The following is a 16,372-nucleotide window of genomic DNA, read 5'->3' on the forward strand; positions in this document are numbered from 1 at the left end:
GCCCGCCTGGTGCGAGAAGCCCGCGGTTCACGGGTAAAGAAACTGTGGCTGAGGAGAGAAGAGGCCTCCTCTGGGCTCCGCCTGGGAGGTCACACCACGTGCCGGGGCCCCTGGAGGCTTGCCGACTCCGCGGGGAGGCTCTGAACTCAGCCCCCAGCAGGTGCGCTTCCCGCGGCCCACCCGCACCGTGCCCCAGCTCGGGGAGGACCATGCAGGTGCATCTCTGCAGCCGGGGTAATGGGCCCTTCCTGGCAGATGGGCAGCCTCGGGCCCAGGGCCTGTCTGTCCCCCTCCCCGTCCCTCCTGGCCTCAGAAACCCAAGTGCCCCAGAGCCCCGAGGTCCCTGTTGTTCTGACCCCAGCCCTGCCTGAGGGACTCCCTGCCACGCCTCCCCCATTAGGGGCCTTTTCCTGCCGTTTCTCTGAGCTCCCGAGGCCCGCGGGGCCCCCAGCACAATGACGTCACAGATGCAGGAAGGTCCTGCCCCGACTCGCCCAGCCGTGCCCTCCGCCTCTGAGGGATGCCAGTTATGAATGAATCACCTGCAGTCACGCGGGGATGGCGCCCAGCCAGCCCCAAGCAGCTGCTTTTCAAACCTTGGCACTTTTGGCAGCTGGTTTGAAGACCTTTGGCGCTTTCATTCCATTTTAAAACCATAACGTTGCCGCTCTTTCTGATGAAAGAAACCACGTCAGGCTCCTTTTCTCAGTGTCCTTCTCCCGTCCTTCGAAATGCAGGTGCTGTGTCCCAATTCACCGAGCGGCCGGCCCAGCCTCATCGCAGTTGCAGACAAAGCAACAAACAGCTGGGCTCTGGGCTCCCCCAGGGCAGGAAGGAAGGGCCGTGGGCTGGCGGTGGGCGCTGTCCCCAAGGCGCAGGGGTCCTCCCGCCCTTGGAAGACAGGCAGTGGCCCATGGAGAAGGGGGAGCTGCCCCCCCGGGGACCAGGCCAGGTCAAGGCCCAGGGCAGGGGTCGCTCAGATGAGGGAGGCCGAGCGTGATGGCTGAGGCCCCGGCCAGCTGGGGTGGGACAGGTGGCTGCTGTCACCTGCCTGGAGGACAGCAGGAGGAGCCCGACCGGACACAGTAGGGGGCCCTTCCCAGGAGGAAGTGTGGCCTGGGGACATCCCCCCCACCCCCCAGCCCATCCCAACCCGACCCTTGGCCTTGGGCCCTGACACTGACTCCCGTGCTGGCTCTGGGGACGATTGTGGCCTCTGCTTCCCCGACCCTCAGGACTCGGGAGCCCCCAGCGCCCTCGTGTAAGATCCCTCCTGTGTCCACACCCGCCCGGCCGCTTTCTGAGTGCCCGGAGCCCTGGCACGGGTGCGCGTGTACCCTCGTCCGCCCCGAGCAGCCTTTCCAGGGCAGGAGGGGAGCCCGCCAGCTTCCCGACCCTCCTCGGACCCGGCTCCAGTCCCACGCAGCACGTTGCTGAGAAAGCTGGGTGTCGCCGCCTCGTCCCGTGGCAGATGTTAACGTGCAGAGCTGCTGGGTGCCAGCAGGGCGGATGCCCCGGGAGCCAGAAGAGTGGGCGACGAGAGGGCGGCAAAAACGTTCTGAGAAAAGAAGCTTCTAGGGCCCTTCACGAGCCACTAAAGGCAGAACGGGGGGCCTTGGCGGGGGGAACAGGCCGAATCTGGGCCTGGGCTCGGCCGGGAAAGGCGTCCAGGGGAGCAGGGAGGCGTGGGGGCAGGCAGAGAATGAGGCTGAGGCCCTGCCCTGAGTGGGTGTCTGCACCCTTCGGAGCCACCCGTGACCCCTGGTGCTTTAGGCCTACACGCGTGGGCCTGCTTGGGTGCGTCTTGATGGGGTGGGTGTTAGGAGCAGCCCTTCCCCCCAGCTGGGCCTCCGTGTGGACACTGTGGGGGATGCACTGGGGCTTTTGGGAGGTGGGTGGCCTCCGATGGGTACAGAGGTCCCTCTCCTGCCCCCTGAGCAGCCTGGGAGCCTTGCTGCTTCCACCCGGGGGGCACCCTTCCCAGGGTGTCAGGGTGGTGGGCCCTGCTCCCCGCTGCCCGTGGGCATCTTCTGGGGGCTCCTCCCGGGAGCTTCCCGCCTCACCAGCCTTTCATCTCCCCTGCCCCCACCCACCTTACCCCCAGATTCTCGGGCTAGAAACCCCGGGGTCCCCCCTGGCTGGCCAGCTTCCAAGGCAGTGGGCACAGGACCGGGCACCTCCGCTCCGCCAGGTAAAGCGCCAGGCTTTGTCCAGCTCTGCTGCGGCCCCTCCTCGCTGCCCACGTGCCCTGGCGTTCCTCGCCTTTGGGTTTTATTTTTAATTAATCACAGAGTTGTCCTTCCACTGCTATGAAGTGTCATCATGCTAGCTTGGCGCCCCATCAGGGTGTGTCCAGCCTGGAGCCTGTCGCTTAAATTAGGTCAATGGACAGGCTAGCCCCCGGCCCTGTCGCCTGCCCACTGGGATCCCCAGGCCTTGGGGACCCTGGAATGAGTGCGGATCTCCCACCGCCCCGATCCCCCGATCCCCCACCCCCCCACCCTGGGCAGAGGCCTCATCACCTGCCTCTCGGGACTCGCCCCTCCCTCTGAGCAGAGTCCTCCCCGACCCCGAGGCTCTGACCCCACACGGGCCTGTGTGGTCGCATGTTTGTCACCGGCCACCCGTCCCCTTTCTGAGAATCACCAGTGCCGGGAGGGAACAGCTCTTGCCCGTGGGACATCCTGGCCTGGCTTCCAGAAGCACAGGTTCTGGGGGACGAGGGGTGGTGAGCGCCCTGTCGGCTCAGGGGTCACACACCAGCACCCTCACCTAGGACTCCAGAAGGGGCAGGGACAGGGTGCTCCCCCTGCCTGCAAGTGCCCCCCCACCCCATGCCCTCCTCCCGCCCCCAGGGGCACTCCGCTCTTCACTGTCGTTCAAGGCAGCTGTGGGTTCTGTTACCTGGAACTCTGTCCCAAATGGACACACCTTCCTCTGAGGGCCAGTCGTCAGCTCTGCCTCTGCCGGGGCCTCATCTGCTCATTTGGCACAGCGTTCTACCCAACTGCGGGCCGGGTCAGAGCCCTGGTCTGGTGTGTGACTCATTCATCTACCCACCCATCCACCTGCCCACCCAGCCGCCCACCCACCCATCTACCCGTTCATCTGTCCATCCGTCCATCCATCCAGCTACCTGCTTATTCACCCAGCCAGCCAGCCACCCGTCTACCCACCCATCCCCCATCCAGTCACTACTGAGCCCCTGGAGCTGGACTCCAGATGGCCCTTGGCCGCCTCTCCGCCCACTCCCCACCCTCCCTCCCCTGCTGCCCCCTCCCCCCAGGTCTGCAGCCCAGGGCAGGGCAGGCCTTCTGCCGCTCTTCCCCGCTCCCTGGTCTCGAGCCTCTGGGCTGGGAGCCGGCTGAGGGCAGGGCCCCAGGGAGGCAAAGCTAGTTCCGTTCGGTCTACGCCACTCCTGGGGCTGGGACCTTGCGCCTGTTTCCAAGCCCTGAAGCCTCAGTTTCCTCGCCTGTAAATTGATGATCACAAAAGGACCCACTTTCCGGGCGGCCGTGCCTGCGCAGAGCGCGGGCAGCGCGTGGAGGGAGGACGGACGGAGCATGAGCGGAGCGTGAGCCTGGCAGGTGCTGGCGTGCCAGTTCCTCCGCATTTTCCTCTTGGAAGATGGGGCCCGAGAGGGAGGAGCTCGAGGGGGCTGAGGGCCCTGCCCCCTTGAGTGCACTCCCCCTACCAGGCCCCAGGGCCTCAAGTGGCAGCTTGCTGTCCACGTGTCCCCGAGGCCCCCAAGGAGTCCAGGAATTCCCGGTGCAGCCCATTCCCCATAACCCCATAACCGCTTGTCAGCCTGGTTTATAACTGGCGGACACCCTGATACAGGGATGTGAGCCCCGCGGGGTGCAGCCCATCCCCCACGTGCCGGGGGGCGGTCAGCAGGGGCGCTCAGGCCCCCCTGCCGCCCTCCCAGGGGCGGCCCCGAGGGTGAGGAGCCTGGGTCCCTCCCAGCAAGCTGCCTTGGTTTCTGTGTCTGTGCAGAGGAGGCCTGGGGACCCCAGCAGGGGTGCCATGAGGATGAGACAGTGTCACACCTGTGCCTGGGACAAGAGGACGGGTAATCCCACCTGTTGCTCTGGCCTGGCTCCCACAGAGCCCAGGGAGGTGTCAGCCCCACCCTTAGCAGGCAGGGCCTTTGCTGGGACCAGAAACACTGCTGGATGATCCAGTTGGAGCCCTAGAGGCCCCCTCCAGGGACCAGACAGAGCCCCCAGGGCATCCTGGGGGCCTCAGGGGCAGACGGGGGCTCCCTGGCAGGGGTGCGAGCCCCCGTGGATGCGGGCTGTGGCTGGAAGAGCCCCTAACTCGTGGGGAGGATGGGGGGAGGGCGGGACCCCGGCAAGACCAGAGGGGGACCTGACCGTCGTCGGGGCTCTCATTGCAGTGAATCACCTCTTCTTGGCCACCGCCTGCCAGGACACTGACCACGCCGCCCTCCTCCGGAAGTACTGCCTCCCCCAGTTCCAGGTGGACATGGAGGCCATCGGGAAGGCGCTGTGGTGCGACTGGGACAAGACCATCGGGTGAGTCCCCGGCGTCCCCAGGGGCAGGGAGGCCGGCAGGGTGAGCAGTTCTTCCCTGACGTCCAGGGTGGTGGCTGTGGCCATGGGCGGGGGACAGGGGGAGGCGAAGGAGGGTGCCAGTGCCAGGGCAGTGTGGCCAGTGAGCAGGGGGAGGCCGTGTCCGTGGTGACCTGGATCGAGGTGGCTGATGGGGCCTTGTGCAGAGGGGCCGAGGAGGCGTCCCCCTGGGATGCCTGTGGCCTGTCTGAGAGCAGGTGTCAGGGGGACACAGGTCTAGTGCCCAGGGCCCGAGTCCCTGTGACGGGAGCTCCAGGATGTCCCTGCCGCTCCCCCCGAGCCTCGTGGTCAGGCCAAGGCTGGCCTGCACTCCCCACTGAGCACAGCTCGGCTGTGCCCTTTCTTCCAGCCCCACAGGGCTCATCACTGTCCCCCCTCAGCCGGCCGCCCACCCCAGGCCTGGCTCCTGCATCTTCTGGAACAGCAACCCCACCGGAACTTGGCGTGTCTGCAGTCGATATTCTAGGCTGGGTTTCTGCTTCAGTGTTGAGGGCCTGGGGGCACCTGGGGCTCCAGTAGGCAAGTTAAGGCAAAGAGAAATACCCCGGGCCTGAACTACCAGGCTGGTGGCCGACCCTGCCAGGCACGCAGGTCCACAGAGGGTGGGTGTTTCCAGCCCTGGCTCAGCTCCAACATCCTGGTCCAGACCTGCACCTGGGTTTACAGTATGGGGCGGGGACACCAGGAGCTGGGGGTGCCTGCTTCCCCCTCCTCCAGGGCCTTTGGGGGGGCTCACCCCTCCCCTTCCCCTTCCCTGCCGCCTCTTCCCAGGCATCAGGGTCTCCTTTGCTGAGCTGAGAAATCAATCAGGGGAAGCAGACTGCTAAAAACCAGGAGAGCCCGTCTTTGGGCTAATTGGCCTTCTGCCTGGGCCTCGTGACTTGTGCTTAAAGATCTCGTGCTATTAAGATGCAGGAAAGACACTGCAGGGGTTCCCTGGAGAAGTGGCACCTCCTGCTCACCACCCCCCCACCTCCCCCACCTCCCACTTACCGCCCCAGCCCCCCATCCCGTTTCCTGCCCTGGGCAAGTGGTTCATGCGGATGGATTCCAAGCCGGTGGCCTAGCAGAGGAGGTGATGTTCCGTCACTGGAGACGAGGCCACCGCGGGTGGTTTCTGACAGCGCTGAGGGTGCAAACGGGAGTAATTACCACTTTGGGCCACAGGGTTTGCCAGCATCCAGCTGAGCCACGTGGGGCTATAGCTGGAAATAGACGTGGGGGAGGCTGGGGGGGAGGGAGGATTGCTAGGAAATGTTTTTATTCAGAAGGAAAATCAAGGTGTTCCCGTTGTGGCTCAGCGGGTTAAGAACCCGACTCGTATCCGTGAGGACACGAGTCCGCTCCCTGAGTTCAGGATCCTTCAGTGGGTTAAGGATCCAGCGTTGCCACAAGCGGCAGCGTAGGTTGCAGCGGCAGCTAGATGTTGCTGTGGCTGTGGTGTAGGCCAGCAGTGCCAGCTCCAACTCAACCGCTAGCCCAGGAACTTCCCTATGCCGCAGGTGGGGCTGGAAAAAGAAAAAGAAAAACAAGAAAAAAGGAGAGAAAGAACATCAAGGTCAGTGAGGGAGGAAGAAGCGAAAGGCCTCATCCCAAGAGCATCCCAGCAGGGCACCGGGGCAGCCAGCCTCGGGGGCTGTGGTTGGCAGGACAGCGGTCCCCAGGCTGCCCCGTCCTGGTCCCTGGGACCTGGGGACATGTTACATTACTTGGTGATGGGGAAGAAGACCGCTGGCCCGGTGACCTGGGATGGGGAGCTGACCCGGCTTCTCTGGGTGGGTCCAGCCCCGTTCCAAGGGTCCGTATATTGTCCCAGCTTTGGCAGTTACAGCGCCTTCAGATCCACATCTGTGTCCTTTTGACATGCCCCTCCCCCATCCTTCAGGGGTGGGGGGCACTTCCTTCCCTTCCGGCACCAGGAGACATTCCAGGCTCATCGTGTGCATTTTCGGCCCCAGCCCTGGAATCAGCCATTTCTCCCAGTAGCCTTGGTTCTTTCTATTAAAGAATGGGGCCCAGGGAGTTCCCTGGTGGTCCAGTGGTTAGGATGCAGTGCTTTCACCGCTGCCGTGAACATCCATAGGGTTCAACCCCTGATCTGGGAACTGAGATCCTGCATCAAGCCTGCACAACATGCCCCCCCCACCAAAAAAAGTGGTGCTCAGAGGCCAAGATAAACACGCACATATATTCCTGCCGTGGATTTTGATGTAACCAATGAAACCACGCAAACACGAGAAGAAAAAACCCGGTGCATCCTCTTTAACTGCTCTATAGAGAAAGGCCGTGTGTAGCAATATTTATTTCAAGGACGTGGCTTACATGACAGTGGGGTCTGGCGAGTCTGGAATCTTCAGGGCAGCTGCGGCTGGAGTCTGGGGCAGAGCCAGTGCTGGGGCTTGAGGCAGAATTTCCTAACTTGCTCAGGGCCCTTCAGCGGAAGATGAGGCCCCACCCACGGCATCACAAGAATAATCCCCTTTACTTTTGCCAGCTGGTGGTAGCCGTGACCACACCTCCCAAACACCCCAGCAACGCCTCGGTTAGTGTTTGGTTGAGTGACGGGGGACGCAAGCCTGGGCAGGCTGACACGGAGAGCTGACCATCATGCTGGGGCCGGGTGGGCACAGTCCTCGGGGCTGGGTTCAGAGGAGTGTCCCTTCGCCACGTGCCCACTGCTGTGCGACGAGGCGCTTCGGTTATGCATGTACACGCATCCACTCTTTTTCAGATTCTTTTCCCATCTGGGTTATCACGGAATATTGGGTGGGGTTCCCTGGGCTACACAGCAGGCTTTGCTATTAAGCTAGCATTACTGACCGCTACCTGCGTGCTGGGCCAGCAATGGACATTCGTGTCCTCGCTTGAGTAGGCGGCGACTCAGGAGGAGGAAGAACTATTATAATGCCCCCTCCCCACCCCCATCTCACGTGTGCCCAGGCTTACTGCTAGTAAAGGGCTCTTAGAGTCCAAAGTCCAGCTCTTGACACTCCTTGAGGGCACGAGGGGGCTCCTTCCGGAATCGGGGGTGTGGGGATGCTTTGGGAGGTGGCTGCTGGCCTGCAGTGGCCGTCTCTGCCCCTGCCAACATCCAGCGGGTGTGGTGAGGTCCATGTGCATTGGATACCATGCCTGGTGCCCGAGTCAAGGAAGGCTTTCCAGGGTCTCCTGCAACAGTGGGAGTCTGGGGGGTCTTGGGTACACAAGCTTGTCCAAATGATTGGGTGGAAGGAGGCAAAAAGAGGGACCCAGGAAGAAGGCTAAGCACAGTGAGGGGTGGGCACAGTGTGCTGCAGGAGAGCAGGACCCCAAGCGGGAGACCAGGAGGCAGAGGGCCAGACAGTGGGCTGGTTCAGGGAAGTCTCCTGGGGCTGGCGGACTGTGAGCCAGGCAGGCATCTGGCAAAGGGCCCAGGTGCTGGGAAGGACCCCTCCCCAAGCCAAGCACAGCTAATGCTGTGTGTGAGTCAAAGGCATAGCCCATGGAGCATCTTGGTAGGTGTTGAGGTCTAGGCTTCAGGGCTGACATGAAGCTGAGGGCAGGAAACCTCAAAAGCCGGAGTGCCCAGTGCCTGCTGCTGAAAGTCACAGCTGTCCCAGGGTATGGGCTAGTCCTTCAGGCAGCCCTGATATGACAGAAGGAAGCTTCTGGGCTCCTTAAAATCAGAGGAGACTCAGTTTAAAATAGCTGCAAGTCAAAGGCACCAAGTGACAGGGATGCACGACAGCCAGCCGGCCTTCTGTAGGACTCACGCTCCAGGACAAATAGGCAGGGACCCCACCGCGGCGCCAGGCCTGCTCCAGCCGGCTGGCTGTCAGTCCAGGCTTGGTTCCACCTCCTGCATCAGCTCAGACGGAGGGCAGGGCCAGCAGCAGCCCCACATCCCCTGGGACACGGGATGAAGTGTTGGGTTCTTTTTAGAGGACCTCTCGGCCATGCTGTGCATGATCAGAGATAGAAATTTCTCGAGCGAAAGAAAAGGGCTGGTGACACGTTCCACCCAGAGGACAGCAGGCACTCACGAGCGTCCTTAGGTGGGACTGTGGCAGCTGCCCATCAGGTTGTGTTTAAGCTGTGCAGGTGTCTCTCGCCGGTGACCCCAGACTGTGACCCTGCGTCCTCCGTCGTGAGAATGGCTCGGGGTCACTCCTGAGTCCCTCCGTGTTTGAGGATGTTGGGGTGGGAGTGGGGGCTCAGACTCCACAGCGCTCTCACCTGTCACCATACCAGGTTCCCACAGGGCCGATGAGCTCAGCAGGGCAGGCCCCCCTCTGTGCCAGGCCAAGTTCACCGTGTCCCAGAGGTCAGCCCGTTCACTATAGCCCTGGGTCACTAATGGCAGTTTAACAGGATTTCACATATTAACTGGGAATGTAATCTCATTTAGGAAGCTATAGAGGCCATGGAAAAATTGTGTCATCAGAAACTCATTTCCAGAGACCTCCCTGTGGGTCTCGGTGGGGGAGGGAGAGGAATCTGGAACATTCAGACGTCAAGTAGGAGAGGGTTGGTGATAAAGTGACCGCATGTTGGCTTTCTCCCCAAGACAAGAAACGGGGGTGACCTTAGGGGAGTGGGAGGCCGCCCCTCCTCTCCTTCCCGCACAGCTTCAGGCACAGAGGCGTTGCCTGGGCCGGGGAGGGTGTCGAAGGGGGTCAGAGGTGACCCAGGGGGACATGGCACCCCACTCGGCGATGGGTCACCAGCGAACCCTGTCCCCCTGCCCCCATCCTGCACATCCTGACCGCGTCTGCCTCTGTGCACAGCAGCCTCGGGGCCCTAGGGGACCAGGGCTCCAGGGCCTGCTCCCCGGGTGCCCTCCCTGCCGTGCTGACCCCGTGCTGGGCCGTGAGAGCCCTCCAGCTGCCCTGAGCCACAGCCCCACTCTGAGGAGGGGTCTCTGGCCTGGGAAGGAGGGAGCAGCCCAGCGAATTAAGTGAAGGATGCGGGACCAGTGCTCCGCGGTGCTGCCCCCGCAGCTCTGGGCGCCAAGCCTGCTGCCCCAGGTCCAGGCGCTGTTGGTTCAGGCGGGGGTGGGGGGGCAGCGACCCCCGCGGGTGCTATGATCCCCCTGCAGTCAGAACAAAGGGGCGTCTTTGTCCCATTTAAAGAGTCAAGACGGGAAGTGCTTCCAAACCAGCAGCAGCAGCGACGGAGCTGCAACAGGAACCGAGAGAACTTAGACACGGCGGCTGTTCCGCTCCCAAGGTTCCCGCTGTGCTTGACCTGTCCCGCCTGGGTCTCAGGAGGGCCCACGCCCAGGGTGTTGGGCCAGCCTTTCACCAGAGCCCCGCAGAGGGCTGGCCCTCTGATGTCCCCATCAGCTGGGGACTTTCAGAGCTGGCCCTGGACAACCCCCCACCCCTGCCAACGCCCTCCCGTGCTTGGGCACATTCTTGTGTGGGGGGGTGCTGGTGCAGAGGCCCACTCCCAACCCTCTGCCCGGCTGGACAGGGGGGACCCTTCAAGTGTCCCAGAGCACACAGGCACCTCAAGGCCAGGAATCTTGCAGCCAGCCTTTGACCTCTAGGGGCCTTCGGGAGGAGCTGTGCCAGGAAAACCACCAGCTGGCCCTGAGGAGCCAAGCTGGCTATGCCCAGGCCTCACTCCTGCCCCCTGGCCAGAAGAAGTGTAGACACGGCTTTCCAGTAGCCGGTGTGCAGGGTGGGGGTGAGGGGAGAATCCTGCCCTGGGCCTTCCAGCTCTTCTTCCCTCTCTCCCAGCGCTTCACTCCCGCTCCCCACCCCCGCCAACCCTGCATCTTCAGGGGTGTGGACCTGGCGGGCAGGACACTTCTGCTGCTGGTTGTGAGTGGGCAGCCCTTGGAGTGTCAGGCCGAGGCTGCGACACGGAGGCAGCAGGGCACTCAAGCTGGGCGGGCACAAGCAGGGGCCACCCTTTCCCCCTCCCTCCCAAAGCCAGCTTCCCAAAGCCCCAACCCTCACAGCCTCCCCACAGAACCTTCTGGAAGGCCAGCTCCCAGTGGAGGAGTGTGCTGTGCGCCCCCACCACCTGGCAGCACCAGGTCTGATGTGAGGTGGGGTCTCTGGAGGCCTGGGAGGCCCCTGCGCCCCCATCTCAGGAGCTCAGCCGCAGCTGTGCTGGGGGCAGATGGGGGGGAGAGTGGGGCCGGATGGGGGCAGGGCAGGGTGTGCTGGAGGGGGACGGCAGGCTGGTCCTGGGCTCTGTGCCCCCTGCCCCCGTCAGCTGTGCTCCTCGAGGTGAGCTGGAGGGGCAGGGGGGCTCAGAAAGCTCCCAGAAAAATGCACCTGCAGAAGCAACAAACAAGGACCCCTTGTCGGGGAGGCAGGAGGGGCAGGGACTGGACCATCTTTACCTTCGTCTCCACTGTCGCCCGCACTCCCCCTCCCCCCGCAGAGGACAGACACACGTCCCCAGACCCAGGGGTAACGGAGTGCTGCGCCTGGCACCCCGCCTGGCGTGACGACTTTTTCCATCAAGCCGTTAGCTGCCCTGTTGCGCAATCTCCTGGGCTGGCGGATGGAACCAGGCCTGTGTCAGAACCTAGAAGGTCGGACGCCGGATGACACTAAGCAGATCCGGAGAGCAGGAGGGCAGGCAGATGGAACTCATCCAGTGACAGGGGCTCCCTGCACCCCGGCCTCCCCCTCCAACACACTGCTGTGACCCCCTTCCCCTCCACCCCGGGGAACCCAGGACGGCCCAGGTCCCGGCCGTCCAGGCAGATGGGCCAGGCTTGCTGCCCTGGGCGGCCTGGGGCTGTGCGCATTCGGGAGGGGCAGGGCGGGCCCCTGGTGGGAGAGGGATGAGAGCGCCCGAGAGGAGGATGGTGGCGGCGGGCTCTGGGGGGCAGCTACTCGTGTGGGGGGCTCCTGGTTGGGGGTGTCACAGCAGACGTCCCTCCCTCATGCCGGCCTTCGCCCCAGCACTCGTCCAGCCCCGCACAGCCCCCGAAGCCTGTTATGGGGTCTCCCAGGACCCCTCCACTCATCAGGCGTTTGGTGGGTGGCCTTGTCTTGAACACACTTGGGGTCCACTGATGGAGGGGCTCCAGGAGCCGAGCCCAGCAGCGTCCCCCCGCCCCCAGCGTGGTTCGAGGTCAGCTCTCTCCCCAGGTGTCCTGTACAGGACTTCAGCCCCGGACACCTGTGCACAGCGTGCCCGTGGGACACACTCAGGTCTGAGGTCCTTCTTCTCCAGCTTCTGGTCGTAGAAATGGAGACCCCGCCTTCTTAACCACACACGCCTTTTGGGTAGCAGGGAGGCGACTCTACCCTCCCTGCCCAGGGTGGGGAGGCAGCCTGGGCCGAGGGCACGAAGATGGAGCTACCATGTCCCGGTGGAGCCATTTCTAGGTTTTTGATGTTATCAGTGACGCCGCTATAAGAACTTCGTGTTGAGACTCACTTCCTTTTTCACTAAGTTCCTTAAGAAGTCTAGCAAATGGGCCCCGTACCGCACCTGCCGTGAACATTCTGTGGTTCTTGATCGGCTTTGCCCCCTCACCCTTTTAAAAAATGTCACTCACGCACATTACCAGCAACGTGCAAAAATAGCTGTTTCCAGAGTTCCTGTTGTAGCGCAGCGGAAACGAATCTGACTAGTAACCATCAGGTGGCAGGTTCGATCCCTGGCCTCGCTCAGTGGGTGGAGGATCCAGTGTGGCCGAGAGCCGAGGTGTAGGTCGCAGACACAGCCCGGATCTGGCGTTGCTGTGGCTGTGGTGTAGCTCTGATTTGACCCCATGCCTGGGAACCTCCCTCGTCTCAGTGCGGCTTCTTCTTTGTCTTTGGTGTAGGGCAACTTTGGGGTCACTTCCAGTGCATGTTGTTGACGGTTGTTCAGCAGGTGCAACTCTGGTGTTTTCGAGAGAGGACGTGAGAGTCCTACTCCGCCCCTCTCGTCTGGACTCCCCAAGTGCTGTGTCGGTACACACTGCATTTTCGCAGGTTTAAATGAGATTTTTCCTCTTTTCAATTTGCGTGTCTTTGGCTGTTAGGAAGATGGAGCTATTCTCCCACAGCTGTTTGCCAGTGGTTTTTTTTTTCTTCCTCAAATGTGCATTTATTCTGACCTTAACCTTTGCTATGTATCACTTGAATCATTGGAGGTATTTTTAATCTTTTTTTTTTTTAACAAACTCTTGAATATGGTAGAGATTATTGATTTGTCATTTTGTTCGGAATATTTTCTCTTCACATTTCATTCATGTTTGTCGTGGGATGTTTCTTTTCCAGGTTTTGGTTAATTAGGTGGTTATTCAGTGATCACACGTGCCCCATCTCACTCTAAAGTTTATCTTCTTCACCCGGTGGGTAATGACATTAGGACATGAATTAAAACGTACGTCCTTCCTACCTCAGTTATTTTATTAAATCAGTGTGTTTAACCGTATTTGTAATTAACATCATTTCTTAAATAATAGTTCCTTCCTGCATGGGTAGGCTTAGTTTAACACACTTAATGCAGTCTATTTCAGCTAATTTTTACTTGTGTTTTCTGGCCATATCTCACCACTTAAATTACTGTGGCTTCAGGAGTTTTCTACCGCTTGGATGACGTCATTCTCTCCTGGAGTGTTCATTTTTGTTCCCTTAATTGGGTTTTAAAATGAGGCTCATATTGGCCTAAGGGACTTATGCGTTTAGCTGACCATTGGCATTTAGGCAGGAGGCAGGTGGGGGGCGGGGAATAATTGATGTCCCGGAGAATTATTGGTTTCGGACGCTTGACTGAATTCACCCCTGAAGCCACCAGCTCTGGGTGGTTAGAGGGGCTTCTTCCTCCACTTTCTTCCTCCACTGCTGGTTAGTTTCGTCTCGCTCTTTCTTCTTCCCTGTTTGCATTTCAGCTGCATTGATTCGGTCCCCGCCTGCCCTTCAGACGTCTCGCCGCCACGCAGTGATGCTGCGTCGTCCACCCTTCAAAGTTTCCTACCCTCTCCTCCTGGGTTTTGTTTTAACTTTGTGTTTCTCTCCCTCTTTTCCATTGTTTAGATTCACCTCATTCATCAAAGGGAACTCAGGAGCCCCACTTTTTCATTAATGTGCCCATTTTTATAGTCGCTAGAGCATAGGCGAGGCTTTTACAAAAAATGTCTTTTTTTTTTTTTTTTGGCTGCACTCAAGGCACATGGAAGTTCCTGGGCCAGAGACTGAATCGGAGCAGCAGCTGCAGCAACCCCGGATCCTTAACCCACTGCATCAGACTGGGGAGAGAACCCTTGCCTCCGTGGCGCCCCAAGCCACGGCAGTCAGGTTCCTAACCCTCTATGCCACCGCAGGAACTCCCAGAATGTCTTTTTTTTAATTTTTGGCATTAACTCTTATCATTCACTCTTTCCTCTTTAAAAAAAAAAAAAATGCTTCTTTCCTAAGATATCATTTAGTTGCCTAGTTAGTTCATTTCTCCTCACCTTTTTAACATAATAAAGGCATTTAAACCCGTGATGTTTCGCCCTAAGGACCCCTTCGTCACTTTCTGTAGATTTTGGTATGTCTGTTTTTCCAACCTTTTTTCTTTATAGACAAGCGTTTCCTTAATAGCCTTCTTCAGACAGTTTTCTCCTGAGGCCAATGCATTTTAATTCTCATATGCTTTGTTTCTGTTTGGTTCTTCCTCTTTTTCTTAGTGTTATGACCGCATCTGTGGCATATGGCAGTTCCCAGGCCAGGGTTTGAATCCGAGTCTCAGCTGTGGCAACATCGGATCCTTTAACCCACTGCACCAGGCTGGGGAGAGAACCTGCACTGATGCCGTGAGCCAGACCCTGCAGTCAGATTCTCAACCCACTGCCCCGCAGCAGGAACTCCTCTGTTTGGTTCGTGATCTCTTCTTGAAGCAGTGAGAGAATGAGTGTGGACTCTCTCTGCTCTGGGATTTGTAGTGAGATTTTCTTTGATCTGGTGTACGGTGACCCTCTGCGGAGGCCAGGACGACTCGAAAATGAAGCGTGTTCTGTTCATGCTGTCGGATTCCCATCAACCGTCATCGGCTCTGTGTCGTGTTACGCAGCCCTCCGTGTGTTTCTGGACTTCAGTGTGCTTGATGGGGGGGTGTTAGCGTCTCCCGTTCTGAGCATGTTGTTATGGTTTCTGCGTTAGGTTTCTGGTAGGTCTTATGTCCATATTTTGCTCTGTTTTGTGGCATTGGGATTTCTTGTCATTATGCTGCCCTTATCAAATATGAAATATCGGAGTTCCCTTTGTGGCTCAGCGGTAACGAACCGGACTAGTATCCATGAGGACGCGGGTTCAGTCCCTGGCCTCACTCTGGGGGTTACGGATCCGGTGTTGCTGTGGCTGTGGTGCAGGCCGGCAGCTGGAGCTCGGGTTTGACCCCTAGCCTGGGAACCTCCAGATGCCACAGGTGCAGTCCTAAAAAGTGGGGAAAAAAAAAAAACAACCATGAAATATCATTATATCTCTCCTCATCACATTTTATACGTTTCGCTTTCAATGATCTTTAGCCTCATATTAACATGGAAAGCCCAGCATTGCAGCTACTTGAAGTGCGCCTATAGCCAGACCTCTTTTGTCGGCCAGTGTCAGTCTGCTTTTGTCACCTCTCTTGCAAAGAGCTTATTGCTGGATTTTATTTTTCCATCTGGGGAGTAACAAGCCTTGTAGTGAAGAAAATTACATCAAATTTGTCATTTTCGTTCTATTTTCAGACACTCCATTTGTCATTGCTGATTTTTTTTCTCTCCTTCCTATTGTTGAAACATGATGCTTTTCGTTTACCTTTTAAATGAGGAAGTACAGACCAGCTCTTTTTCACTCAACCAGCCATGAAATGCGAAGCGCCTGTATTCTTAGTCCTGTGTTGATTTTCTTACATAATCAAACCACATACTTTGGCTTCCACTTGATAAAAGGACAGGAATCTCTGAGGTTTGGGCTTTGTCCATACCTACCTATCTGTCTGTCTGTCCATCTGTCTGTCTACCTGTCTATCTGTCCGTCTGTCTGCTTTTCTGTCTGTCTATACATCTGTGTATCTGTCTACCTATCTACCTACCTATCTGTGTCTGTCCATCTGTCTGTCTGTCTCTCTGTCCATCTATCTATCCGTCTATCCATCTGTCTGTCTGTCTATCATCTGTCCGTCTGTCTGTCATCTGTCTATATCTTTCTGTCTTCCTACCTGTCTATCCGTGTATCCGTCCATCTCTCTGTCCACCTGTCTCTCTAGCTCTGCCTCTCCTCACTGATTTCAGCTAATGTTCTAAAACACACTTCTTTCTTTCCGCCCTCTATTTCGGGGTTTTTTTTGGGGGGGGGGCTCTCCGTTGTTCTGACTTCGATCAGCAATAACTGTTGGTCCGAGGGCGGCTTATCTACCTGCGGCTCCGCATCTGTGCGCGCAGGCTGCTACCTCAGACCTGTCATTGTGTTTACCTCATCCCTCCCCCGTCCCTGCACCTTTTCTATTTTCGTCACACACATCTTTTGAATGTAGGCAACCATTTGAAGCAACGCCTAGAATTCAGCCATGGGGTTAGTACCTGCTCCGAATTCAAAAATTTCCAAGCTGCTTTTTGCTGCCTGTACGTGGGTGACAGACAGCTTGACAGGATAATAGGTCTGCGACGAACACCCTGTTTTCTGAAGTTCGTGTCGCTGTCGTTCCACTGTTATAGAGAAGGCAGCGGGGATCTTGGTTTAGCTTTGAAATATGAACCCTTTCCAGCATCGTTGCTTGCAGGTTGCTGGAACTAGTAAGAGACAGTAAAGGCAGAGGGCAGGCGGGACGTGTGGCCAGAGCTCTGGTCACTGCCCTGGGACTGCCTGGGG

At 58.8% G+C, this 16,372-nt stretch overlaps 1 protein-coding gene across 1 annotated transcript in view; it reads left to right on the forward strand.

Moving 5' to 3' along the window:
• RAMP1 (receptor activity modifying protein 1) overlaps positions 1-16,372 on the forward strand; it is a 44,798-nt gene that overhangs the window by 10,086 nt on the left and 18,340 nt on the right. The window contains 1 exon segment of the mRNA NM_214199.2: positions 4,400-4,538. Within this exon segment, the coding sequence (NP_999364.1) occupies positions 4,400-4,538 (139 nt within the window).

The sequence above is a fragment of the Sus scrofa genome, chromosome 15 (genome assembly GCF_054392235.1).
Source record: "Sus scrofa isolate SSC_HxYL_T2T_F1_AM1 chromosome 15, Sscrofa_HxYL_maternal_Yorkshire_Landrace_v2.0, whole genome shotgun sequence".
In the NCBI taxonomy this organism is placed as follows: Eukaryota; Metazoa; Chordata; class Mammalia; order Artiodactyla; family Suidae; genus Sus; species Sus scrofa.